We start from the raw sequence: 26,950 nt of genomic DNA on the forward strand, positions 1-26,950 counted from the left end.
TCTGCCTTTTCAACATGGCCCCACAAAACCTTTTTTTCTGTGGCAACTGAGGAAGTGTAACACTTTGTAACCAGTAATCAAAGCCTGTTCCAGCTCCACCTGTTCAAAGGACTAGTGGGACACTGTATTGTCTGTCTCAATCAGTGACTTCCTCTCCATAACTAAAAACTGCAAGATATTAGTTACAGAAGAAGATGAGGATTCATGCCTACCCAACAAACATCTTTTCATCATCACTTTTATATTGATCCATTAAGGCCAGAACCTAGAATAACTATAAATCACACAGTCCACAAACTGTTGCATATCTGCTCATAAACCTACATGAGCATATTGTCCTCCACTGCAACCATAGTAACGTGCCATGCTGCTGTAAACACGCACGCGCACACACATGCACGCGCACGCACATGCACTTACACACACACACACACACACACACACACACACACACACACACACACACACACACGCAAGCATGTATTGTGAATGTCATCTCCAATTGTGAGATATTGTGTACAGTCTATTTGTCGGTCTGACTCCATGTCAGGGCCATACAAGCCACTCACTGCATTACAAGGACTTAACAGTAAACAAAAATTGAAAATGCCTTCAACTCAACAATAAAGGTCAAGTGTATTTTGTGAACACTAAATGCTTATATCTCCATCTAATGGTCAGCAGAAATAATTGCATACATAAGAGTTTCCAGCTCCTTTGAAAAGCCATTGTTGTTCTTCCCCGTCGTGTGTTTAAATTACTCAAGCCATGATAGTTTATCTTGTGTCAAAGGTTAATCACACAGCATTCTTCCACATTCCCAGACCAAGTGTATGGCTAAGTATATCACTGAACCCCTAATGGCATTTTCTGGAGTACATGCTCATTTGTTGGTTGTTTAAGGTTTAAAAATAAAATAAAAACTCAACAACTAATATCAATGGCTTAAAGTGACTTCTAATATAGCCCCAGATATCATACCAGAAATCCACAAAGTATCAAAGGACAAAAACGTCCAGCAGGAAAGGGCTTATTTTATCAGGTTCAGTAGAGTGCTTCAAAAGAATCAATTTGCTCATAGCCTCACTAAATTGAAAAAATGCACATATATAAAATGCGAACAAGTAGAGTACGTACAAGAAGTATGTTATTAAGTAAAATGCCCATGTGCAAGTCTGTCTTTTCAAAAACCATCAAATTCATTTTGGCCAGGAAAAAAACATGAGATAGAAGTCACACCATTATGTGAGCATGTGCAGTGTTGGCATTGTGGTTACTGGCATTGTGGTTACTGTAGCCTTTATCTACTCAACCATTTACCTTTTACCTTAAACGGTTTCCTTTAGAGTAAAGGTAGCCTGTGAAGGAAACAAAACAACCAACCATGACTATTTGTGATTATAGGGACCGTTCTAATTTTTAGGGCAAGAAATGTAGATGGAAAAGTAGACAGGGCCTAAACTCCTCTTTAAAGCACAATAAAATCAAAACTTTGTAAAGATGTCTGTTCGAAATTCATTACTGTTTTGTAGAGGCACAAGGAGACATACAGAGTGTAATGCAGTTTGTGCTACATGTTCAGATTATTGATAAATTAACGAAGTATGCCTGCCAACTCAAATGACAAGTTGGCAGTTTTATCTGGTTTTATAAAATAGTTTCACTCATGCTGCAGTAAGTAAGGTGTGACCTCATCTCTCTTTTTTTTGACACCTGCCCACAAATGTTCCGTTGTGGGAGTTTGAAGGTTGACTACAAAAGGTGGTAGGGGGAGTACTGCAAGACACACTGTTCAATTTTTACTTCCACATGACCATGGTCAATGCATACTGCATTATATTTTTCTTTCAGCTGCTCTCCCTCACTGGTAAGATGAGATAGAATTTCCTTAAAATGTATTTCAGTGAGAGAAGTGACTTTATGTACTCCTTATAATGGCAGTTTTTAAGGGTTATAGCTGGTTTTCTAAGAAGTCTTTTTAGTGAGTGAAAGGTTGAAATTTATTCTGTAATTATAACAATAATCTTTTGTATCTTGTAATCGCTGTATTAACTGGCCATCTCTCCTCATGTAAGGGGCTTCTGAGAGTGGCATAGTGGGTGGGAAGGTTGCAAAGCCTCATTCCAAACCCTACATGGCATCACTCCAGGTTCGTGGACATCATTTATGTGGCGGGATACTTATTCGGGAAGACTTTGTTCTAACCGTAGCACATTGCCAAAAGTGAGTTTATTTTGCATCAATGCACAACATGTTTGGGATGTCACAATAAATGAACAAGTTAATGGATACTAATTACTTGCATTTAAATCAAATGTTTTATTACCATATGTGTCATTTGCATAGAATTTGTTGTTAGTCACTTTTAATAGCTTATATTTGAAAATGTTTAATGGGATATCGTATTGCGTCAATGCATGATTGTCATAGCCTGGTGTTAAGAGAAAGATGTATTTAAGTCAGTATAGTTATATTAGACTTAATTGTTTTCAGTCCCTTTAAAAATGTAAAGTGCTAAGAACAATACTTTAGTATTGTTAAAAGTCTTTACATTATTTTTACCCTTGTTTGTCAGATCTGAGCCCATGACTGTGGTACTTGGTGCACATGACATAAGCAAGAAAGAGAAAAGTCAGCAATGGATCCAAGTGGCTAAGTACCATCCACATCCGAAATACACTGGACAACACGATCATGATATCATGTTGTTACAGGTAAACTAAAACGGTAAAATTTCACATCAAAACAAACATTTTCTCTGTAGTTATTCGTGCAATAAATGTAGTGGATGCATTTTTTCAAACTGTGTTGTGTAGAGTAAAAGTTGCACAAGGTGCTTTCACACATTTGCACTGAAGGATGTGGGGGTGAAATGAAACTTAAAACCTCAATGTTGAATATAAACACACACTGAAATGGCTAACAGACTGTTTAATCACTTTTCTTTCACAGTTAGAAAAAAATGCCACACTGAATAACTATGTCAAGACCATTGGACTACCTAAGAAAAATGGGGAAGTCCCAGCCAACATTAACTGCGTCGTTGCTGGCTGGGGCCGAACTGGAGTCAATATGTCTGCCTCCAAAGTACTGAAGGAGACCACGGAGAAGATGCAATTCAGCTTTGAGTGCAAAAATAAATGGAAAGAATATTTCTATTCTGACCACATGATATGCACCAAATTTGACAAAATTAAGGGAGGGGTTCGCCAGGTAATCTAACCCTATTTAAAGCAGACCAGCAAATAAGTAACCAACCATTTACAAAATACATCTCTGAAAACTGATCTCTTTTCTATTATTCAAAAACAATTGCAATTGATTTTCTTTTTTGCAAACTACTCAAATCAACTCTTTCTGCTGCTTTTTTCTTAGGGTGATTCCGGTGGACCACTTATCTGCAACAGCAAGCCTCAGGGTTTAACAGCTTTTACCTATGCTTGTGATTGTAATAATCCAGAGTATCCCCATGTCTTCACTAAAGTTAGTTTCTTTCTCCCCTGGATTAAGAAAGTGATGAAATGATTGGGGAACGTCCCATGAGCCCCTATTCAGAGGCCAAGAATGTTGTCCTTTCTTCATTTGCTAATTAAATAACACAGTAATCCTTTGGAGAATTAGTGGGCTTAGTTTTGAAAACAAAAAAATTCAACAACCTGGTATATGTAATGTTTTGCATGTGAAATTAAATACAACTAATTGTACAAAAAAAATAATTGGAATTAAAAACTTGGTGATTTAACACAAAATCTTCTTTGACATCTTAATGCATGCGTCTTCATTTCTGAAATGTGCTAAAATGAATATTTATCTTTTTTATTCTATGGATTATTCTATTATTTTGTATTTTTTTGCAGAAGAAATGTAAGTCTTTTCACACAGCAGATGATAGCGAAAAACAATAGGCGGGTGGGGGGTACACAATGTAGGACAGGGATTGGCTTTAAAGTGTAAAAGTCCAAAGGCCTTTCAGCCAAACCACAGACCACCGCTGTTGCATTCACGGCTTTTCAGTCATAGTGCAAACTCTTGAAGTTGAACCGTTTTCTGTCTGTGAAACCCGGCATCTGCAGAGAAAGTTAAAGGGATGTGCTGTTTTAAAGAAACGGTTTATCTTTAAACTCTCCTCAGTCACAACTGCATTCAGTTTCAGTAGGTAAAGATTTTACTTAACCAAAACAAAAAACAAAGACTGGAGAACTCACCTGACTTGGATCTCTTGTGAAATATCTCTTCTCTATTACCTGTTAAGACATAGGTTAAGACAAGTGGCTTAACTCTTTTTTTTATATAAATACAACACTCACATAAACCCGTATGTACATTGGTAAAAGAGAACTTTGTGCTGAAAAGACTGTTTGAAGTTACCCACTTGTCTGTAAAATGAATTCAATGTCAAGACACAAGTTACAAACCATCACATGATTGTCTTCCTTCTGTATCCTCACATCATACATTAAAAGTTAATACTGTGTAAGTATGTTAAAAAAAATGAGTCTTTCGTTTTAATATAAAAGAGTAACTAGGCCTACTTGACAGAGTTTTTTGGAATGTTACATGGTGTAATATTCCTTGTTAATTTAATTACTAACAACAAATAGCTATGCCACTTCCATCATCATTTCAGCACTGCATAGATATCAAATTATTGTAAATTAAATTATGAATGTCAATGTTTGAAATATTTGATAAATTGAGGGAGGCTGAATGAGATTTGCCCATATGTTCTTAAAGGTTATGAATAATAATCTCCTTCACATACTGCATTTATTGTAAAGACAATCGGCATGAAACAGAAAGTAACACATGTTGCATTACAGACGTCTGGGTTCTCACCTTGTCGAAGAACCTGCTAAGCTTCACTGCGTTTGATGTGCCTGCAGCAAGGTATCGTGGGTTGGTGCAGTCCTGGGAAAACAAAACAGCACTTCAGTCACAGACCACAGTCAAAGAAAGTCAGTCTTTTCTTTCTCAGGGGAAATCCTACAACCGAATGTGTAGAATGTCTATGTATTTCTTTTAAATTCTTTTTCTTATGAAAAAATAATAATAATTAACAATCTTAATAAAATGGTGAAATGGCCATGGTTGCAATTGCACATGGTGGCTTCCACATGGTTACTGTGGATCGCTTTCTTTTTCTTTTTTTGTGAAAGTTTATAATCCAATGATTTAATTTCACCGCTGGAGACTTGTATGCATTAGTGAGCTGCCACATTACATGTATGTCACAAACAAGTTTATATTAGAAAATAACCACCATTCAAACTTCATCCTAAACAGAAAAACATTACAGAAACATTTTAAGTGCAAATTTCAGCATGTAAGTCCTTTGTTTTATTACAAAATGAACTCTGTAGAAATTGATCTAAATAATCTCTTTATCGCCAAAGGAGGACGGGTTTAGGGGGAGTGCTTTTAAAAACAAGCTGCTTATCATCATCACAACTACAATCCAATTGCCTACATGCACGTCTTTACGTTCAATTTCACTTATCCACAATTAACCTGTTTATCCAGCCATTACTAAATCTTTAACATTGCATAAGCCCCTGAAAAACGTTTTTTAAAAAAACTAGAAAGAAATCTGACAAGTAATTTCTTGGGGGATCTACAAGGCTGCTGAGATCAGTAAAAACAAGGGACAAGTCTCCCTCACCGCACTTGTAACAGTCACTAATTTAGCAACAGAGAATAATCAACAGTCATCCATAACTAGTCTGGATCGACCACAATCCATTGACTGGATAATCGCCAGAACATTCGTCGCCGCCGGATGTCTCTCGTCTTGTCAAACTTTGTTGGTTTTGGAAAAACAACAACAAACTTCAAGCTAGCAAGCTATTCGCTGAATATGGCAAGTTTTGAAGAAAATTTGGATCGCACAACTAGGCAGGCCTTTTTGGCTCTTTTTTGGTGAATTATTGTAAAGGTTTACAAAGGACATATGTTTAAGCCATTGCCTGTCTAACTGAGACAATTTAGGACCTTTCGCCAGGGATTTTCTATAGACAAAATACACAAAGTTCATACACTAGTGAGAGCAAATTACATTTCACCATGTATCCAGCTAATTTATATAGCTCACGTTACTTTAATGTGGAACAGTTAATTTCATTTAATATATTATGTAGCATTTTCATGTGCTGGGTGCAAATGTTCCACCAAAACGAGTTCCTTGCCGAGACCATTTTGCAGATCCACCCCCACTGCGTTTGGAGCTTAGCACCGCCCAACACGATTGTGATTGGTTTAAAGAAATGCAAAAAACCCAGGTTGTGTTTTTTGTGAGTGTGGAGGGGCCAGGTCTTACTCCACAGCGATGTGGAGCTAGGTCTGGCAAGTGAGATTATCCACAACTGATCCAGCTTGTGAGAGAACTGAGAACTTCTTCTTTCATTTCCTTATTTTACAACTATGTGCTGTTCTCCAGCTGTGGTACCACTATGGTGAGAAGAGAAATGAGCAATGCGCTTTCTTTTGTGTACCAGATGCTAAATACCACTCAAGCATCGCAGCTTATAATGGTCGTGTTATAGTCAGTGTTTTTGCGGAACTTTTTTTTTTTAATAGAGAGCTATGTTTGAATTCCAAAAAGCTGCTTTTTCAAAACAAAGATGAAGCCAGCAATGTTATAGATTGCATGTTTGAAATGGGCTTTAGGTCAAAGCTTGTAGAAGTTGACCTACGAGATTGATCTCCTCTGCATTGAAATCTTCAGACAGGAAGGCCGTCCGAGTGAGAACTTCATTGCGTTTATTCTCTGGGATCTGGTCAAACTTGGTGCCAATCAGCAGCAAAGGCACTGGGTTCTCAGCAAACTGCTCTCTATCATAGTCACTGCAGGGAGACAAGAATATGACTTAACACCCCAGTTTCCACCATTTTCAGTCATGTTTAATATGTAACTTTTAAAACTGCATCTGTGTATATATTCACCATACAAACGATACCATGACACAATACTTACCCGTTTGAGACAATAACTCCTGTTGGCGACGAATCCTTGTTTAAAGCTTCTAGCGACCAGCGGTAGAGATTCTGAGAGGATTTCTTGTTTGTTAAATCGTGTACCAACATAATTCCTGAATAGAGAAGAAAAAAGAAGATAACACAACTAAATGATAGCAACGCTAATTATTTCCGATTAATCACATTATATTACATGTAATTTTACGCATTTATCCAAAGCAACTTACAATTGCTATACTGTATGTGTCAGAGGTCGCACGCCTCTGGAGCAACTAGGGCTTAAGTGTCATGCTCAGGGACACATCGCTGGATGTGTTGCAGTGGGAATCGAACCCAGGTATCCCACACCAAAGACATGTGTCATATCCACTGTGTCATATCCACTGAACCATCACCACCCATAATCATATAATATCATCTTTACCATTGACTGAATTGTAGAAGACGGCTCTGGTGCTTTTGATACTGCTGGCACTGCCAATAGATCCTCCGACATCCCAGAGTTCAATGTAGTAGGTTTTCTCCTCCGGGGTACCCTCTTTATAGTCTTGGACCTGTAGTTAAATAGTTTTTTGTTTGTTTTTTAAATGGTTCCAACATTTCAGCCTGTGTTATTTAAAAAAAGGTAGTTGTATGAAGTATCTATTATAGTTTGAGGCCTATTTAAAAAGACCAGAACCATCATTTTAGACATTTGCTTAATTACATTTTGTAAATTAGGTGTTCCACCTGCTTACCCGTACATCCACAGAGCAACCAACAGTCCATGACGGATTACCTAACACCTGATTCTGACATAGCAGATGGACCAAGGAAGACTTGCCCACCCCTGTAAAAGATACGAAATGTGGGTGGATGACATTTTTGATGGGATCAGTACACTCATGCAATGACACCAAGACACGCATTTTGTGTGGAATATCCTAATTTGTGGCTTTAAGTCTGGATGTAATGCTATAAAGTTGCTGCTGTTGCAAGACAATGAAGACGTGGTTTACTTTCATATGAAGACTCAATTGTAAATGCAGGTCAGTGTAACATATCCTTCGTTTCTATCGAAGTTAGAACATCCGTAAATATCTTTAACGAGCTGTTAGGTGTCACTTTTTACCTCCTTAAATATGTTTCGATAGCATTTCAACTTTTGGTGAAACGTTTGGTGATGGTTCGTCAACTATACTGAGCAGTCTTCTTACACGCAAATGCACCCTTTTAATGTGCAGTGGAAATATAACATCTGCAAGAAATGCTTTTAAATTAAGGCTCGATGGTTCACCTTTATCCCAAATACACCAGTAGACACTACAATGATGTTGCGTCAGGTGTGCAGGTTTACAGAGCCACTAACGACAACATCCTTTCAGTTTAAGGTCCCTCAATTAAAGATTACAAAGGTTACAAACCGCGTAATATTTACCCAGAACCCAAAAATCTATTTACAGATAAGCAGACAGTTGAAATAATAGTCTACAGTGCGAAAATGACTTAACTTACCGGAATCTCCTAAAACTAACACTTTTACCCTGTCAAGAGAAGCCATTTTTTTGGTGACAGCAGCGTCCCGGAAGAAAACAGTGTAAACCCCGCCTGCAACGGTTATTTCTCTAATCTGATTGGTTAAAACAAATATATCAATAGACAGAAAGCAGAGACATTCGTCAAAATGTATATCAATCAACAATCCTTTGCTACGATTGGCTATTGAGTGCAATCTTTGTTGCGGTTTAGGTTTTATTTCCGGTCAGGAAGCATGTTAGCTAACCTAGCAGTTTAAAGATTCAGAAATATAAAATGTGTCTAATGAGCTTTAGTTGTGTTTGTTAGAGACAAAAGTTAGCGTACACTGAAATGACCTAGCCAAGGAAGCGGTGGCACTGATTTTGGCGTATTGGTGAAACAACTTTGACGTGTAAGTGAATCGGGTAAGGCTCGGATTCGGAACTTCATGTGGCTGCATCGTTAGTTGCAAGTTAGTTAACAATGGCAAGCTAATGTAAACATAACGTACGATGATGGCTTATTGGTAAAGGGTCTTTAACGTCACATGCTAGCTAACTGTAGATAGTATCCTCATCAGAAAGCTAGCCAGTGAATAGCCAGCTTGCTGCATTAGTCACTGTTGTTTTGTCTTTGTTCAAACTAGCTAGCCAAGCTTAGTTAAGTTAACACTATGCAACAGCCAGTTTAGATGGCAGTGTGTTCAATCTGGCAGTAACCACCACTTCTTATGTGCTGGCACAATGCAACAGGGAATATGAAAATGTTTGCACTTTAGCAGAGGAATTGCCAGCCATCCATCTATCTATCTATCTTCGTCCGCTTATCCGGTATCGGGTCGCGGGGGGGAGCAGCTTGATATAATATCTCCTTCAGAGGAATTGCGTTTAAGCAATACGTCTTTCTAAGGGAAAGGATCAAGTAAAAAGGATGAAACGTTATTCTTAAAAAAACTAAAACATCTCTCCCTTCAAATTGCCATAAGTGTATTTATGGTGCTCAATCTTTGATTTTCCCTCTAAATTTCACCTAATTTCCCTCCCAAGCATTGAGTGTCTAAGGTTACATACCTAGTAGTACTAGGTATACAGTGTACAGTTTATGCCACTGTACTCTGTTCAACTAAAGTTCCTGCCGGCTGTCTCAGATCTTTACTCAAAAGGTCTCATCTCTCTCCACAGGAGAAGATGATAGAACCAGAGCTACTGACCGAGGTCCCTGCAGCACTTAAGCGGCTAGCCAAGCAGGTCGTAAGGGGTTTCTATGGAGTTGAGCATGCCTTGGCCTTGGATGTGCTCATTCGTAACCCATGCGTAGGGGAGGAGGACATGCTGGAGCTGCTCAAGTTTGATCGTAAACAGCTGCGCTCAGTACTTAACACCCTGAAGGCAGACAAGTTTGTCAAGTGTCGCATGAGAGTGGAAACGGCCCCTGATGGAAAGACAACACGGCACAACTACTACTTCATCAACTACAGGTGGTTATTTTCTTTTTGGTTTACATTTCAACAGTGCAGATAATACGCACAGTAACACACAATAACACATAATAATATTAATGCAAGGATACAAGGAGGGCGGGTGGGGGCCCAGATTTGGTCAAAAATTAATAACTTCCTGACTTGACCTCTTTTGATTTGAACAAATATTTAGATGCTTGTTGGGCAATATGAGAGAGTGTTAGAACGTGGTTTTATAAACCAGAATGACCAATCGCTCAGGAGACCGGGGCCCTCAACGTTGAACTGTACTGGACCACCACCTCACCTAAAGACACATATCGTCTTCAAAGATAAACATAACAGTATGGTTCTCTAAATATAAAGAAGCTTATAAAACAAGGTTATCCACAATTGTAATGCTTTTGGTCCAAAATAACTAGATGTGCAAAATCAGTGATTTTGTTGTCCTTAAGCCTTTTTTTTTTTTAATACGTTATATGTGAAGATGGTTATATGGAATGCTTTACATCTCCTGAGGGTTTCATGTTGAGCCCGTTATTGGTTGAGCAACAGCAGACTTCTGAGTATATGGTGGGTGGGTAGGTCAAACGCATGAATCCTTAAAGGTTCTATATACGACAATCAGAACCACTAGATGTCGCGCTAGTGCACGAACATCACAAATCAAAACAAGTGCGTGCTTCAGCCACACACACACACACACACACCCACACACACACACACACCACACACACTCCTTTGTATGGAGTTAGATTCCTGCCAAAAGGTTGTACACAAAAAAATGTGTTGCACACAAATAAAAGTTGTTTGTACATAAAAAAAATGTGTTGCACACAAATAAAAGTTGTTTTGCAAACTGTCTTCAAACGTTACACACACATAAAACTTGTTTTACAAACTGTCCCCAAACGTTGCACTCAAAATATCATTTATAAATTGTCCCCGAGTACAAAACGGTCTCTGCTCGCTCAAAACAGCCTCTCCTCGAGTACGAAACTATTCCACACCCCTCTGCGGCAAATTTCTGCCAAAAGTCACGTGTTATATTAAGAGTAGTTCTGACTTTGTGACAGCAGGGGGCGCACTCAAAACAACTGAAACGCCCGGTTTGGCTGAGGAAGACAGACAGCATTTCACAGCTAACACCATGGGGAGTTTCCTAACTTTCACGGTGAAAAATGAATATCTGACTATGTCATAACTATGCAGATAGAGCATTTACAATTTCAGTTAAAGGCACCGCTATGTCACGGCAATGGACCGTGTTACTTTTCAAATCAAATAACATGAAAGCTAGCCTGAAATTGAACACTGCTAAAACAGCTTTTGCTTTATCCCCTCTGGTTAGCTTCTCCCTTTACTGTGGTATTTTAAATGGATAGAACGAGAGTGGATACCCAGATAAAGGCATTGTTAACAGATCATAATTCAGGTTTTATGTTGTTTTTTAACAAAAAAATAACTGTCTATTGTTGTAGGCACTTGAAGCCTACAACAATATTTGATTTGAAAAGTAACACGGTCCCTTGCCGTGACATAGCGGTGCCTTTAACTGAAATTGTAAATGCTCTATCTGCATAGTTATGACATAGTCAGTCAGATATTCATTTTTCACCGTGAAAGTTAGGAAACTCCCCTGTGGGGTGCTCATGGTGTTAGCTGTGAAATGCCGTCTGTTTTCCTCAGCCAAACCGGGCGTTTCAGTTGTTTTGAGTGCGCCCCCTGCTGTCACAAAGTCAGAACTACTCTTAATATATCACGTGACTTTTGGCAGAAATTTGCCGCAGAGGGGTGTGGAATAGTTTCGTACTCGAGGAGAGGCTGTTTTGAGCGAGCAGAGACCGTTTTGTACTCGGGGACAATTTATAAATGATATTTTGAGTGCAACGTTTGGGGATAGTTTGTAAAACAAGTTTTGTGTGTGTAACTTTTGAAGACAGTTTGCAAAACAACTTTTATTTGTGTGCAACACATTTTTTTATGTACAAACAACTTTTATTTGTGTACAACACATTTTTTTGTGTACAATCTTTTGGCAGGAATCTAACTCATACCTTTGCTTTTCTTCCAATGCACGCACGACCAGACAGGCTATCAAAACCAACAACAGAGATGCTCGGTTTGCAACACACACAGGAGTGTGACCTCCTTCTCTGCTCAGGATGCCGTTACTCCACATTATCTCTACATAGCAAATAGGTGATTGCTGCCTTGTTAATGTTCTGATTGTCGTTTACAGTACTTTTAGTGCTAAAACACAAAACTATCCTTTTAATTAATTACTCATAAAAATATATTTGATATAGAATCAATGTAGAGTTTTTTTTTTTTCTTCTTCTGTTATCTACATAAAAAAATCTATTTATCCTCCCATGTCAACATGTCGCATACTACAAGCTTTACCAACCAGATTTTTTTTAGGGTACTGGTCAACGTGGTCAAGTATAAATTGGATCACATGCGACGGCGCATCGAGACGGATGAACGAGACTCCACCAACCGTGCCTCCTTCCGTTGCCCCTGCTGCTTCTCCACCTTCACTGACCTAGAGGCCAACCAGCTGTTTGACCCCATGACAGGTACACATTGAGTCAAAAACTAATTGGCTACAGATCTTCAATATACTTGACTATGAAAAAGTATTTTGGCAGTTATGTGGAAATGTTAATTTACTATTTACAGTATAATTTGATTGGAATTACCTTTCCTAACGGTGTCACACATTTGCGTATGAATGCAGTAAGCAAATCGCTACACACACTTCTTTTTTTCCCCAAGATGTACTGAATAACCTCACCTTTAACCATAAAGGCGTGAGTTTATTAGTTTTTATTTTATTAACAACCCTTTTCAATTTCCATGCTGCCTGACAATGTGGTTGTCTGGAAAAGGCCGCTCTATGGGAGACATAGTCAGGTGGTTTCACCCTTGTGAAGGTGTCTGTGCTAGAATGAAAAATGATCTGAGAGGAGTCAGAGAATACTGAAATGTGGTCTCTGGACCTGTCAAGTATTTTAACACTAACATCACTTGCACAAGATGTGGTAAATTATACCTTTTGTTTGTTTTAAATCAGAGGGGAAGGAGTTTTTTATTTGTTCTTGTGATTAAATCCTTTGCAGGTTGTGGTTTCTTGCTACAAGCTAATATATAACCTAGAATGGAAACTGTAATCTGTGAGTAAGTCTCGTTAAATTTGCATACCAAAAAAGTATAATTCGTCTTTTATGTCAACAAGAAGAAAAACATAAATTAAAGAAAAAGAATAAGACTATGTTTACACATGGGCGGCTATTTTTATAAACAGACTTTTCAACCTCTTCAGTTCCAAAAATAACATCATGCCTAACTGTCAGTTTTCAGTATATGCCGTCAAGAGCATGCCAAACCTGTAGGTGACAGTGTAACAAGAAGCTCAAGCCCACGTTCGCCAATCAGAATCCCGAAAATAGCAACAACAGCAACAAATCACTTCCCCTCTTTTCTCTTCCTCACTTCCTCACCTGCTTAAACCTCCGTTTGTCTCAGTTTACATGCAAACGAGTAAACGAAGATTTCAAAAAGTATTTGAAATGACTTGCTATCACAACATAAGGCCTGAAGTAAAATCTGATTCTCACCCTGCCTCAATATGGGCTGGCAGCTGTCCAATACCTTGCTTCTAAATGGATATCACATTTCTTTATCACTTGGAGCTATCCATTATGTTGTGTGTGTGCATGTGTTCGACATGTGAGTAACCGAAGCAACCGGCCTGTCTTAATCATCTTAGGCAGAGTGTGGGTGGAGCTATGCGGAATTCAAAGGGAAGATAAAGCTATAAGGCCATGATATTAGGATAGACAAAGACCCACACTGGGTTTTTAAATAAGTCAACATAATAATAATCAACATAACCGGTGCATGACAACTCAATTAAGTCGTCAGTGCTTTCTCAGTTGAATGTGCAAGGCTTCTTTTCGTTTTAAGCATTTACAACTTAAGCACTTAGATACATGTGGTGTTCATGTTGTTCATAGGAATGTTTTTTTTAATGTATTTAAGATTTGAAACAAGTAAGTTTCAAATGGTAAGCTGCACTCTGTGTACTAAAAACCGTTCAGCTAGATGTGAGGGAAGATGATTATGTAAGAGGGTCTGGATATCAGACTGTGGCGTATCATTGAGTTTCATTTTCTATAAGTTGTCTTCCCAGAATATTTGACATTAACAATTTAATTTAATAACAATTTACATCATCTTGTTTGTTAAACATGCATGAAGATGTGCATTTAAATGGAATGATAATGCTACAGAAGAATATTGTGCTTATGATGAGGATTGTGTATGTTTCATACATTAAAGAGAGCACTTCCTCTAGACTGTGTTCATTCATAAACTGCATTCATTGTCGATTCTGTCAGAACAAGGCACAGTGCTTACATTGTGTTACAATCCAACGGTTGATTACCAGTCAACCAGCACTGTTGCTAGGAAACACAGAGAGCTTGTACTACGAATCAAGATCAACATGCCCTGGATTTCTTTGTTACCCGGCTTCCCTTACCCTAACAACCGTGGTCTCACATAAGATGGTGTTAACAACTAGTTCAATCAACCCAGGGTTTCCTAATCCAGAGACATAAAAGAGGTGATGTTTGCAATTGCAAACATCTACCCCAGCAGCATTTTTTACATAAGAAGAGAGAACTATAAAACTACATAAATATGAAGAACACAGACACGGTTGAACAGGCAAAACGCAATACAGTCACAAAAACAGGAAGGAAAGCTGGCAAAAACATAGCCGATGCTGTAAATGCTTAAATCAACGCTTATAAATATCACTTCCCTGTCAGTCAGGCACAAGATCTGAACATATTTACACTTGTGCTTTCCATAAACTGTCATTGCTTTAGCCTATTATTTCAGTTGCAATCCTGGCAATGGTAAGCGATCGTGAGAGCAGCTAAAAAATATATTAAAACATAATTCAAACTGATGTGCACATTGGCAGCACACGGCTCAAGAAGCACACAAATAGCCTATACGGAATCCCATAGGCTAAACTCACTAAGCCAAGATTTGAATATTTTTTAATAATTATTAAGTTAAAGTTGAAATCACCATCACCAAACCCACCGGACTCTGTTTTAATAATGAGTACTTTTATCACCGTAGAACACAACCAGCCTAGGTGAGTCCCTCCGCTTAAAATCTATATCTTTCATAAAGATACCCATCAGGGAATGTTAACGGGGTTGTCGGTCTCTAAATGTTTTAACTTTTATGAGTGCACCTCTCTCTGTCTCTCTCTCTCCGCGCACCCAGCTCCACCAGATCTTCCAAGAACAATTATTAATTATCAGTCGAGTATTGATTGGTCAGTAGGCGGTGCTTTTACACCTGTTGATCTCTAATTTCCAACATATCCTCTTCACTAGCAGGTTTGGTGTTCAGCAGACGTTACCACGGCAATTTACCCCGGTAACAACTGATCCACCGTCGGGATACAGGAAACCCTGGGTTGAACCTGAAGTTACCTTGTTAACGCCAAATCTGGCTTCAGTACAGGCCTCCAATCTGTCGTGATCACTTTGTTTCTTCTTTATCATTTGCTGGGACACTGAGCTGCAGCTGCAGTTACCACAGAAGCTGAAATAATTGTGATATTGTAAAAAGGATTCGTCTTAAACTTTAAGTCAACATCAACTAAATAAATCACTGCTTTCGCTGCCTAAACATGTCATTACAAATATTATCATAAACAGAAACCAATATATCTGTGATGTCATACTGCCAGTGTCAAGGCCAGTGCCATGGCTAAGGCCTTGGTGTTTTTGGTCACTGTAATGTGTTTATTTGACAGTGGAGTATAAAGCCCCATATAATTTAGAAAAATAACAAAGCTTTTAAACACATTTCCAACTTTATAATACTGAAAACATCCTGCATATAAAGTGCTTGATTTACAATAAAAAAAAAAATTGGCATGTGGGTTTGTCCACAAGTTCAGGGATGAGTCGTACACATTGTAGCTCATTATGTAATATAATACTAGTTTTGAGGAAAGAAAATGCACAATAACACTACACTGTATAAAACATTCGATAACCAGTGTAAAGTATTTTCTGTAAAAAGCCTGAGTTTCCTGGTACTGTTTTGGTACCATTAGCTCCGTACTGGTGACATATTTATAAACCTCTTGCCAATTCTTTTTCACTTGTCTCTTGTTGCAACACACCTCAAATCTGGCTGTGGAGGCAGTAACCCTGCACCCTGATAGGTGCTGACAAATGGAATACCTGGCGCTTACATAGTGCTAATCTGATGGACTGGTTGCTTCTCCAGGGCCAGCAACACTCAGTTTGATCACACATGGATGGGAAATGACATTACTAGTCTTCCAGCTCATTTTGACCCACAAAGGAGAGCCAAAAATGAATTTTAATACTCTGTTGTGTAAATGTACTCTCCCCTCTTTGTTGGGCATGCATGGTTTTTTTACGCCTTCCACATCATTTGTAGATCCACCCAGCTTTTTTTTCTTGTTAAAGATGAAAAAAGTATTTCTGATAATACATGTAGCACATGTACGCTGACCTCATTTTTTCACCCACATGCACACATTCTTTTTCTATCTCGTAAACACATACACAAACACACACGCAAGGCAGACATTGCATCTGTGTAATGTTGGAACAGTTCCTATTTTTGAATCTAAAATCAGCCAGAGAAGCAGATGGCCAAACATGCCCTCCTCCTACTGGTAGGATGCAATTCCCAAAGCACCCGCAAATACCATGCAATGTAAAATACCCTAGAAGAAGACTGGCCTGTAGTGTCATTAACAACAAGGCATTGTTGTTGTTGTTGTTGGGTAAAAGTAAACTTAGATGGATGTTGAATGATAAGTGGACCTGAGGTATCACAGAATGTGTTACAAATTCACGGTGTCAATCATAAAAGTGGATGTATAAAATACTACATAAAACTCCAAAATCACAGAAAATAGTATTGTGATTTATTGTGGCACACCTTTTACCTCTGTCATAGCCATTTTCATATAATGTGATATATATATATATATATATATATATATATATATATATATATATATATTATATATATATATATATAATTACTCTACATGTAAAAAAAAAAAAACGGCACACACAGTGAAAAAGTACTTTAAAAGTTACCGCAACATCAGCGCTTGCTTGTTTTAAACATTGTTTTTTCTCGACTCGCAGGTACATTTCACTGCACCTTCTGCCAGACGGAGGTAGAAGAGGACGCATCTGTGTGTCCTGACGGCAGGACACTAGTGGCACGCTTCAATGAGCAGATCGAACCCATCTATGCGCTGCTACGTGAGACCGAAGATGTTAACTTGTCCCAGGACCTGCTGGAGCCTGAGCCTTCTGAGATTCCTGCTCTCAAACAGAGGTTAGCTTCATATTACTATTCTTATTAATTCTAAATACTTATTCTCCTCAGTCAGTACCAGTTCAGTCCTCGAGTCTCATCTGGAAGCAGCATCTCCGAGAACAAATAGAATTCCACCTTTGCTAACTGCAGTGATGGCCTCAGGGGGATTGGCTCAAATGGATAACCATTTGTGCCACAATTGAATTCTGTTCTATTAAGCCACAGTCATGAAACATTTTTAGGACGCTAAAAAAATCGATTCAAATTTATGAATTGATTCAAGCTCCATCGATTCAAAAATAATTTATAAAATTTCAAAATCGTACTATAGAATTTTAGAATTGATTTACATAATTTAAAAACTAGATTCTTTTTTTTTATTACATTTTTTTTCTCTTTGTAATAGCGTGTATACTCACATGGGAAAAGTAACTACATTTAGATACGGTGAATTGTTTTTGAATTGAAAATCTGTATTGAATCAAATTTTTAGCCTAAAAATCGATATAGAATCATAACAATTTCTGAATCGTGCACCCCTAATTTTTTAGCTTGAATACATTACACACACTGAATTTGTTACATTTAAACATAGTAGTTAAACTGCTGAAGATCATTGTTTAAAATATTTCTACTGATTATTTTTTCCTCTACTCTCTAGCCGAGACCGGGCTGCTGCTACAGCAGCAGGCGCAAACTCAGGCCCACACCGTGAAGCCTGGTCGAACAAGGGCGCAACGTACGCTGACATGTACACCCAGAATGTGGTTATCAGCATGGAGGAACAGGAAGACCAGCAGAAACAGGCCAACGAAGGCAAGGCACCTAAGGAGAGGCCTGTCTGGTTGACCCAGAGCACCGTGCAGGGTGCTTACAGCGAGCCTGACATCCTCAAGAACCGTAAGTCCTCAAGCACTAACCAGTCAATAAGAACTGTAGCTTTCACACTATTTTGACACCAAAAAAAGGCACCAGACATTTCTTTTGGAGGACAATCAAATAACATGAATTGGAGTATGACAAATTGTATAATATTGACACACCTACCACCATCTTGGCTACCATAGTGGATTAAAATAAAATGAATGAATTTACCACTATCTACTTCTAGAATTTATTTAGACTATATATATATATATATATATATATATATATACACACACACACACATATCTACTGTATGTTTATGTGTATGTATATATGTACCGTGTGTGTGTGTGTGTGTGTGTGTGTATAGATATACAGTAAATTAATGTGTATATTTATTTATGTATAAATGTAGATGGCTCACAAAAAAATGTAAATGTCCTTTACACAGCTGAATTAATGCTGAACCCAAAATAATGCCAAATTGGTGCAGTTTTTTGTTTTTTTTCTTTCAAGCTAATTCTTTGCTATAATCTTGAAATATTCCACTCCGTGAGTCAGAAAACGTTAAGTTTAACATTCAATTCCCTCCCACTCTCACATGCTGTTTTCACTCTCATTAATTATGGATGCTCTTGCCTGTCCACTGTGAGGCTTACTGAATGCACTAGGTTTTTCCAGTTGAAAGAAGATGATCAGGATGGGCAGACGATCCCAATCCAGACCCACACCTTCTACGCTCTTCTTTGACCTTAAATTCCACTCCCTGTTCTCAATGTTTTTAAACAATGCGTATTACAGGTCACCCCAGATTATCTCCACCTTCGCTAAACTATTGTATTCTGACATTGTTTCTTTACCCAAGGGCATACTGCAATCAGGCCTGGCCAGACTCCCATTGAACCATGATTGTTTAATTGAAATAATCAGAGACTCGATTAGTGCATGGCTGAGCAAGGATTGCTCATTAATAAAATCCATTCCTGGGGAAATTGTGTGAATTATGCCTTCCAAACGTCCTGTCTCTGAGGTGTGTTTCTGTGCATCTGTCTGTAATGATCTTGTTACCCTTTGGAACCTGGAAACCGACATGACAACCAAAGGCGATGTGGTTTAAAAACAGTATTCAGATACTGAGCTGCCATAAGTAATGCTTGATGAGGCTGCCAAGTAGGAGCCTACAGCATCATAAGATCTTGACTTCTCATCTCTTTTTAATTATTTTTCAGCTCCTGCTATGTGGGCCCTTTCTCTGTGCGTAACAGAGTTTTTCCTGCTTTCTTCTAAGATGTGTAACTTTAGACAGCCAATCATCAGCATTAAGTCTTGGTAGAAGCATGCTTTATGTTTATTGGCTCACTGAAGCTGATGAAATTTACTCCTTAGGTATTAAAATTGGGTACTCACTGACAAGGCATTTTTCAATACTCGATACTAAGGCAATTCTGTCGGTGCCTTAAAAAGTATAGAATTTGGTACCCAGCCCTTCAAAATAAAATGAAGGTTTTGGAAGTGAATACATTTGTAATTTTAATAAGTAACTGTTTTGTTTTCACAGGTGGAGATGTTGTACCCGGAGCCCAGGATGTAGCGGCTGGTCATGGAATTGGTCAGGTAGATGAAAATGAGGAAGTGATGCGCGCCCTGCTCATCCATGAGAAGAGGGGTGCAACAGGTGGAGGCGGAGCAAGCACTGCTACCAAGGGGCTTGTCTCCGCCACAACTAACGCCAGCGACTCCGAGAGCGACACCAGCGAGTCAGGCGACGACTCTCCCTTGGGTCCTCCCCCTGCCACAGCTACTCAGCATCGGGCCGCCGAGGAGGAGGAAGAGGACGATGATGAGTTTGAGGAGGTGGGGGATGAGCCGATGGTAATGGTGGGAGGCCGGCAGTTCTCATACCGAGAGGTCAGCCAGAGGCCAGAGCTAGTGGAGCAGATGTCTGCACAGGAGAAGGAGGCCTACATTGAAATGGGACGAAACCTCTTCCATGACATGTACTTCTGAACACACACGTCGATATATGCATACATTAACACACACATTGGATTGGCTATGAGTTTACCGAAAGTATACTTCTGCTGTCTCCTCTCTGTCGGTGGTCACATCTGAGGAAATGTTTGTGGACACAACTTCTCATGAAGAAATCAAGATGCTGCTCATGAAGTATTTACAGTCAGCTTGTTGCTCTTGCATTATTAGAACCAGAGACATGCTCTGACAGTGTTGCCTAAGTCATCACATCTTTAGTATTCTGTCCTAAGTATTTTTATTCAGTCACCAGACCAGAGTGGCAATTGTTTTTTACGCAATTTGTTAGTCTGTATTTTTTTTTTTTTTACCAGGCCGTCTACACCAGTCATGTTTTAGCCTTGTTTTCAGTCATGCATGTGTGTCTCTCATGCATCTGATGGGCCATATACGCTTGACATTTGGTCAATACATCTCTCTACACACAAGTGTATGTTTTATAGTGTATTTCATTTCTTCAGACTTGTGTGTATAACTACATTGATTGTGATTTTGTCTGTGAGCACTCCCAAAAGACATCTGCACTGAAAGACCGAAGCTGCTCATATTGTTGTGCGGCTTTCACTACACTGCCTATGTAGTGTAGAGAAGGTGTTGGGTATTTTCAGTTTTTCAAACTATATCAGACTAAATTTAAAAGCTAATCTCAGGCACATGTTGAATACAATTGGCTATGGGTGAACTGCTGTGGTTTACAGTTAAACATTTATTTCTAACAATCTGTAATAAAACGATACTGCAACACAGCAATATGCATGGACATATACTTAATTTGCATATAGTGATGAATAAAACTTGTGTCCCAGCATATACACTTACAAGCAATTCAAAGTATAAAAGTAAGGAGCACTGTAACATTTGTCTTCTCAGATAGTATCTAAATCATACCCCAAAGTTATTTACAGGTGGACCTCTATGTTCCACACCATGCTTATGTGTCTGGATATGAATTCATGCTACTCCATGGACTTACATATTAGATCTATTATCAGCTGTTGGCTAAACAACTACCGTTTTAAATGATCATTAATATACATATAACAATCTAAGCAGACAAAATGTGTGTCACTTACAGTAAAACCATGATGAAACGAGTGTATATCATTTAGAATTCAGTTTTTTTCATAATTATATTCGCCTCATTAAAAAACTTTTATTTTTACTTTAACTGTTTTGTTCTCTACACGGTATAATGTCTCTCACTATAGGTCAGGAGGTCAAGGGTATGATGGTCTCGCACCAAAACATCGCAAATAAATGTATTTTTGCAAGGTAGATGGTGTGTAGGAGTTTGTTTGCAACTTTTGACCTTCTTGTCGTCTGTCTGCAACACACCCGTCTTATGAAATCGATGTGTACTCTTCTGTTCAGGAGGTCAAGGATGCCACCACATTTCTCCCTCTAATGCACAACATACAGTAAATTAATGTGATTTCCTTGTCACAGTCTGGCACCAAATTCACTTATTTTCGTTGGGTTTTTGCAATTATGTGCAAAAAATAAACCTTGTGTCAGCAGGACGATGGTGGATTTGATTTGCCTTTGAAAAATGTGGTAAGTCTAACCGGATAACAGATTCCATACAGTATCAATAGATTAAAGGATATCAGGTGTTTTCAAATTCAAAAATAAAAAGGGCTCGAAATAGAGGGCTCTCGCGCAAAAATGACGTAGGGTGTCACATTTTGTATGCATGAAATCAAAAGAGAGGTGAGTGAACGCCTTTAGTAATTGTAAATAATTTATTATAAAAGTCCTGAATTAAAAAGGTTACTGACGTAAAAGAATAGTATTATCAGTAAACTCTGCATAAGTATAAGTGCTTGCAGGATTGTATTATGCTGCTTTTATCACAAACAAATGCACGTAAGAGCAGTTTAATGGTGCAGTTTGTCAATGTTTTAGACACTATGTACACTATTGATTAGTGTACAAAGTGAGTACTTTGGGGGGTGGCAGTAGCAGTGAACAGACCAAAGTGAGTGTAGAGTGGTAGCTGGAGAGATGCCACTTCACCTCCTTAATTAAGAGCACCTGGCAGTGCCCTTGAGCAAGGCACCGTGCCCCCCCAACTGCTCAAGGTGCTGGCCCAGCTGGCAGCCCACTCACTCTGACATCTCTCCATTTGTTCATGACTAGGTCATAAGCGTGTGTGTATTTTAGGCCTGTGTGTAGTGATTACTAACAAACAATCAGAGTGTTCATTTTAATTTCCCCACTGGAGATGTCTAAATTATTAAGCATATATGCGTTGTCATTTAAGAAGTAACAATAAGTGTCAACTAGATGGAGTGAAAAAAGTACAGTACTACCCTCTGACTTGTAGTCCCTCTGTAGATATTTAATTAAATATGAGCTTGTTTGTAGTGTATAGCTTGGGTTGTGTGTTTTTAGTTGTCGTTTCTGTATGCATTTAGCTTTTCCAGAAATGCAGTAAGTTACCTATATAACAATAACAGTGCTGTAACTGTTCTAATATGGGGTTATCTAAAAATCAATAGTGTTAAAGAGAAATTTCAGGACACCTGTAGTGTGTGATTTTATTTTATTCTAGTCTTACATTGACACCATTTTTACTTGCATACTGTTAAACTGGATTTTCATCAAATTTATATATAAACTTATGTAGTATACTATGATGCAATGAAGAATAAAAGCTGACGTGTGTCCAACATTGTGAAACACAATTGTGAGAAGCCAGCTAAATGTTACGGCCATTCACTACACGTTACAATATTCATTATGTTCCACGATAACAAACACGCTCGATGAAGCAAACGGAGGAGGAGGGGATTTCTTTCCTGAAGGTGGCACTGGAGGAAAGGGGAGGGGGAAGCGTTTATCCCCTCAGGAGTATGAATTAGAACAATGTCAGAGAAAATCTGCTCAGTAGATACACAGTATCTTGTTTGTAAAGTTCACATTTTGGCCTGTGGGTTGCACCAGAGGAAAGCTAATGGGATGTCCAAAAAATGGCTTTTTCCTGAACCTGAAAACTGTAATATGTCTGAAAAGGCTCGCCATTATCACATCAAGTGCTGGGCTGCGAAGGATGAAACAGGCTATCATAATGGTACTTCAGCTCTTTGTCGTAGCCATAGATATGACCAAAGCCTAGACATCAACCTGTAATCATTCTCAATGAGGATTGTTATTTGTCTGAGCTGTAGCCCTATCCAGATTGGCAACTTATTTGAGACATGTAAAAGATATTCTTCTTTTCAATGTACAATAGATGGTGATAACGCACATTAATACTTTCAATTACATTGAATATGTATATTAAAACTGCTAGTATTATTCTACCATTTGTTCCTTGAGCTGAAGATCCTCGCAGTAGGTTGCCAGATGTAGTGCAATAAAAATGTTTCTTTCATTCCGAAATGTAAAAAATTCAAATATAGGGTGAACATTCATCAATTTTCTTTTAACCATTTTCTTTTTATGAAGCCATTAGCAACATTTTACTTAAACACATAAACATTGTGGACTCACGCAGGAAGGCAGAGCCTAAAACGTCTGTGTTCGTTAGTGGACTCTTGCTAATGGTTCAATTAACGGAAAAATGTGAGTTCATGTTTTTTTATTGGACTGTGATATGAAGGTGTTTCTCACAATCCAAAGCCAAAAATAACACCCAACAGCTCCACCAAGCTTTTTAAACCTATTTTTCTCTGGTTTTGCTTTGGTTTTAATTTACGTATGATCTCACACCAAACCCCTGTAGGCAGCCCGTTCTAGCGGAAATGCTCTGATAAGCACTATGCTACAGTTCCAAAGGTTGACATGCAAAGTAATTAAGTAGGCATTTATTGGTGATCACATTCCAGCTGCTTAACACTTCAATATTTACAGTATGTCAGCAGTTGGTTAAAAAAAATATAAAAACAAACTAGTGAACATAGTAATTAAATTAAGTGTTGTTCACGCAGGACACGGAGGTCATTAATTAAATTATCATTCCTACCAGTCACAACCAAAAGCCGGCATTTTTCACATCAGGCAATCCATTTAAATGTCTCCCTATTCCTCACTGCTTTCTGCTGCTCCAATGCTGCCTCACACCGCTGCTGCTGGCAAAGTTTGCCTCCGCCACTCCATCCTGAACCTACTGTTTAAAGTGTCATCATAACTCAAGTGTGAAATTGTTTTATCGTCTTGGGTCGGGCCGACTCTTGTGTACAGGGGGGTCTCAGCCGCATGCTCCCTGTTTCGGCTTAGCATGCTGCTTGGCTGATCCAGGGAGCATCGTTAGAACTTCATCGCCAAGTAGAACTGGATTTCCATTTGTTGCAATAAATGGTTAACTGTAAGACGAGAGTATTCCTGACTGAACAATTGTCAGATGGCCGGAAACATGATTCCAAGGATAGCATTGGCGATAGGCAGACCAGGTCCTGTGTAATGGGTAAGAAAAGAAAAATCTACAGAGCGTATAAGATTCAGGGGAAAATGTCAAGCTCTGCAGAGGAGCTTAGTAAGGTCTGACGCCTCTGGGGTAGCCCTACAAGCCCCTACATTCCTTTTCAAGTTAGAGGATGGACACCTGTAGGGCAGAGTCTCAAAGGTCAGGATGAAAACAGGACCTGGCCTCATTAAAACATCCCCCACCCTTCAGGACAGCTCAATTAAAAACCTAAACTCATGCTGTGCCATTGATCTCCCAAGGCAAGCCTGAGTGTGCAGCGATAGGCTGGGTTACAGGGAGGGCAAACAGAACTCAGTAGGGTATCCACAGAGCTGTAAAAAATGATGGGACATTGAAGATCGGGTATGGAATAGTGAGAGGTGGTAACAGATTCATGTGCTTTAGTTCATTTCCACATGTATACCGGGGTATGCACACATTAATGTCAGCTCTCTCCTGTTGACCTCTGTATTGTTGTATTTTTCCTTCCTGCATTAATGTCTATTGATGGGGACACAAATATGCATGCATGCATGTAAGCCTATTTGTTTGGGAAAGAAAGAGCATAATTAAACAGAGAGGAAATTAAGGTTGACAGCAGGGAGCGGGTGGAATTTCCCTGAGACAAGATTTGGAAGGGTGTGGTGTGTATATCTGTTTCATTTGTGTGTGTGTGTGTGTGTGTGTGTGTGTGTGTGTGTGTGTGTGTGTGTGTGTGTGTGTGTGTGTGTGTGTGTGTGTGTGTGTGTGTGTGTGTGTGTGTGTGTAGATGGAGACTCACAAACACAGTTTGTAATGACAATGTTTGCTTGAGAAGATTACACAAGGATTGAGTGCCCAGAGGTGTCTCTGTCACTTTTCCTCCAATAAAGCCAGAAGATTAACGACTCAATAATCGATCCTGTTTGTCTGTCTGTCATTCTGCTTGCAATTCTCTTTCATCTATTTTGTAATCTGAGAGCTCTTATGAAGCTGAGACCATTTAATCTCCATCCATTCAACGATGTGCATTGGGATGTGCGGGCAAAGAAATGTTAAGACTAAAGAAGAAGTAAGTGTTTTTTTTAGGTGCAAGCTGAACTTTCTCTTTAACACTATTGATTTGCATCGTATATCAATATCACTTACTTAGAACAGTGGCAGCACTGTTATAGCTGGAACACACGGCACTGCTTTTTACTTTGCATCTGTTTGTAGTGAAAGATGAGGTGTTAGCGCCAGTGTGTCTGTTTCTTTGGCTTGGTCATTAAGGATTTTTAACTTACATTCCTTTCCTTGTTCTGCACCTTTTTGTATTTAATTGATTCAATTGATCCTGCCTTTTTTCCCAAAACAAGAAAACAAAACTGAGAGTCTACAGCCACGCAATAGCGACTCAGTGACACTTTGCTTTTAGATAAATGCTGTTACAGTGCTAATGCTAACACGCTGATGTTTAGCAAGTATAATGTTTACAATGTTCACCAGGAAATGTTAATTCATCCTGAGGGGCAAATGAATGTCTGTACCAAATGTCATGGCAATCCATTTAAGAGATGGGGTTTAATTCCAAACAGGGACCTCAGTGTGTGTACCCACCCCCCTCCACCCCCACCCCCCTTCTGCCCTCATTTCATGACATCTATTTACTGTCAACACACAGACATACAATGGCAAACTTGTATGCAACATATGAGACAGTGACACATAGTCATTCTGCTGAACAATTTACCACAAAAAACATGACGCCCACAGCTGCCTTTTTAGGGAAATACACGTTTTGACATGAAAATTACTGATGTGGTGCCCTCAAAGTGTCAGCCTTTTTCATTATTTCTTTTTTGCTATATCTCACCATGAAAGAAACAGAAGATGGCCAGTAAAGAACATTTTGCAAGAAGAAGAAAAACAACAAAAAGCAAGGCTGAATGGTTGGTCTAGTGCTGTCGACCATGCTGAGTGCCTCTCGTAACAACCATGACAAACATCTGTCCTTATTTAGAAGCTGTTAACCTTTTGTGCTCACATTTCCCATCCATTTTGAAAAGAACAACCATTATTCACCTTATTTATTCATGAGAGTCCCCGCACTCATCCACCAGCCAAGGACAGTAATACATCCGAGGTCTGTTTATTTTGGCCCTTTCTAACAGTACGGGCTCCTTCCTTACACCTAGTGTTAACATTCATCATGGATCTCTAATGCGACTACGTTATAGCCGCATTGGACCCTGTCTTATGGCTGCAGCTCAGTGTTTGAGGAACGATCCTTTTTTCGCTTCTTATCCAAAATCAGAACAAGGGCTGACTCTTTATTTTGGTTC

The 26,950-nt window shown here is 38.9% G+C and overlaps 3 protein-coding genes across 7 annotated transcripts; 2 read left to right on the forward strand and 1 right to left on the reverse strand.

The window, feature by feature from the left end:
* Positions 1-1,595: 1,595 nt before the first annotated feature.
* On the forward strand, positions 1,596-3,704 carry LOC116698057 (granzyme B-like). The gene is made up of 5 exons (XM_032529809.1): positions 1,596-1,867; positions 2,076-2,223; positions 2,576-2,714; positions 2,953-3,213; positions 3,376-3,704. Exons 1-5 carry the CDS (start codon positions 1,810-1,812, stop codon positions 3,523-3,525), a joined length of 756 nt encoding a protein of 251 aa, XP_032385700.1. The 5' UTR covers positions 1,596-1,809; the 3' UTR covers positions 3,526-3,704.
* On the reverse strand, positions 3,278-8,575 carry rabl3 (RAB, member of RAS oncogene family-like 3). The gene is made up of 8 exons (XM_032529812.1): positions 8,467-8,575; positions 7,710-7,801; positions 7,397-7,526; positions 6,971-7,085; positions 6,690-6,840; positions 4,837-4,908; positions 4,206-4,244; positions 3,278-4,067 (listed from the first exon to the last, which is right to left on the reverse strand). Exons 1-8 carry the CDS (start codon positions 8,510-8,512, stop codon positions 4,011-4,013), a joined length of 702 nt encoding a protein of 233 aa, XP_032385703.1. The 5' UTR covers positions 8,513-8,575; the 3' UTR covers positions 3,278-4,010.
* On the forward strand, positions 7,948-20,980 carry gtf2e1 (general transcription factor IIE, polypeptide 1, alpha). Of its 5 annotated transcripts, none has more exons than XM_032529797.1 (6): positions 7,948-8,000; positions 9,651-9,946; positions 12,353-12,510; positions 17,164-17,359; positions 18,003-18,241; positions 19,767-20,980. In XM_032529797.1, the coding sequence occupies exons 1-6, from the start codon at positions 7,995-7,997 to the stop codon at positions 20,213-20,215; spliced, it is 1,344 nt and encodes a 447-aa protein (XP_032385688.1). In that variant the 5' UTR covers positions 7,948-7,994; the 3' UTR covers positions 20,216-20,980. The 5 variants fall into 5 exon arrangements, with proteins under 5 accessions (XP_032385688.1, XP_032385689.1, XP_032385690.1 ...); XM_032529798.1 differs by having other exon boundaries at positions 7,981-8,000; positions 9,654-9,946; XM_032529799.1 differs by lacking the exon at positions 7,948-8,000 and adding an exon at positions 8,666-8,894.
* Positions 20,981-26,950: the final 5,970 nt, after the last annotated feature.

The sequence above is a fragment of the Etheostoma spectabile genome, chromosome 11 (genome assembly GCF_008692095.1).
Source record: "Etheostoma spectabile isolate EspeVRDwgs_2016 chromosome 11, UIUC_Espe_1.0, whole genome shotgun sequence".
In the NCBI taxonomy this organism is placed as follows: Eukaryota; Metazoa; Chordata; class Actinopteri; order Perciformes; family Percidae; genus Etheostoma; species Etheostoma spectabile.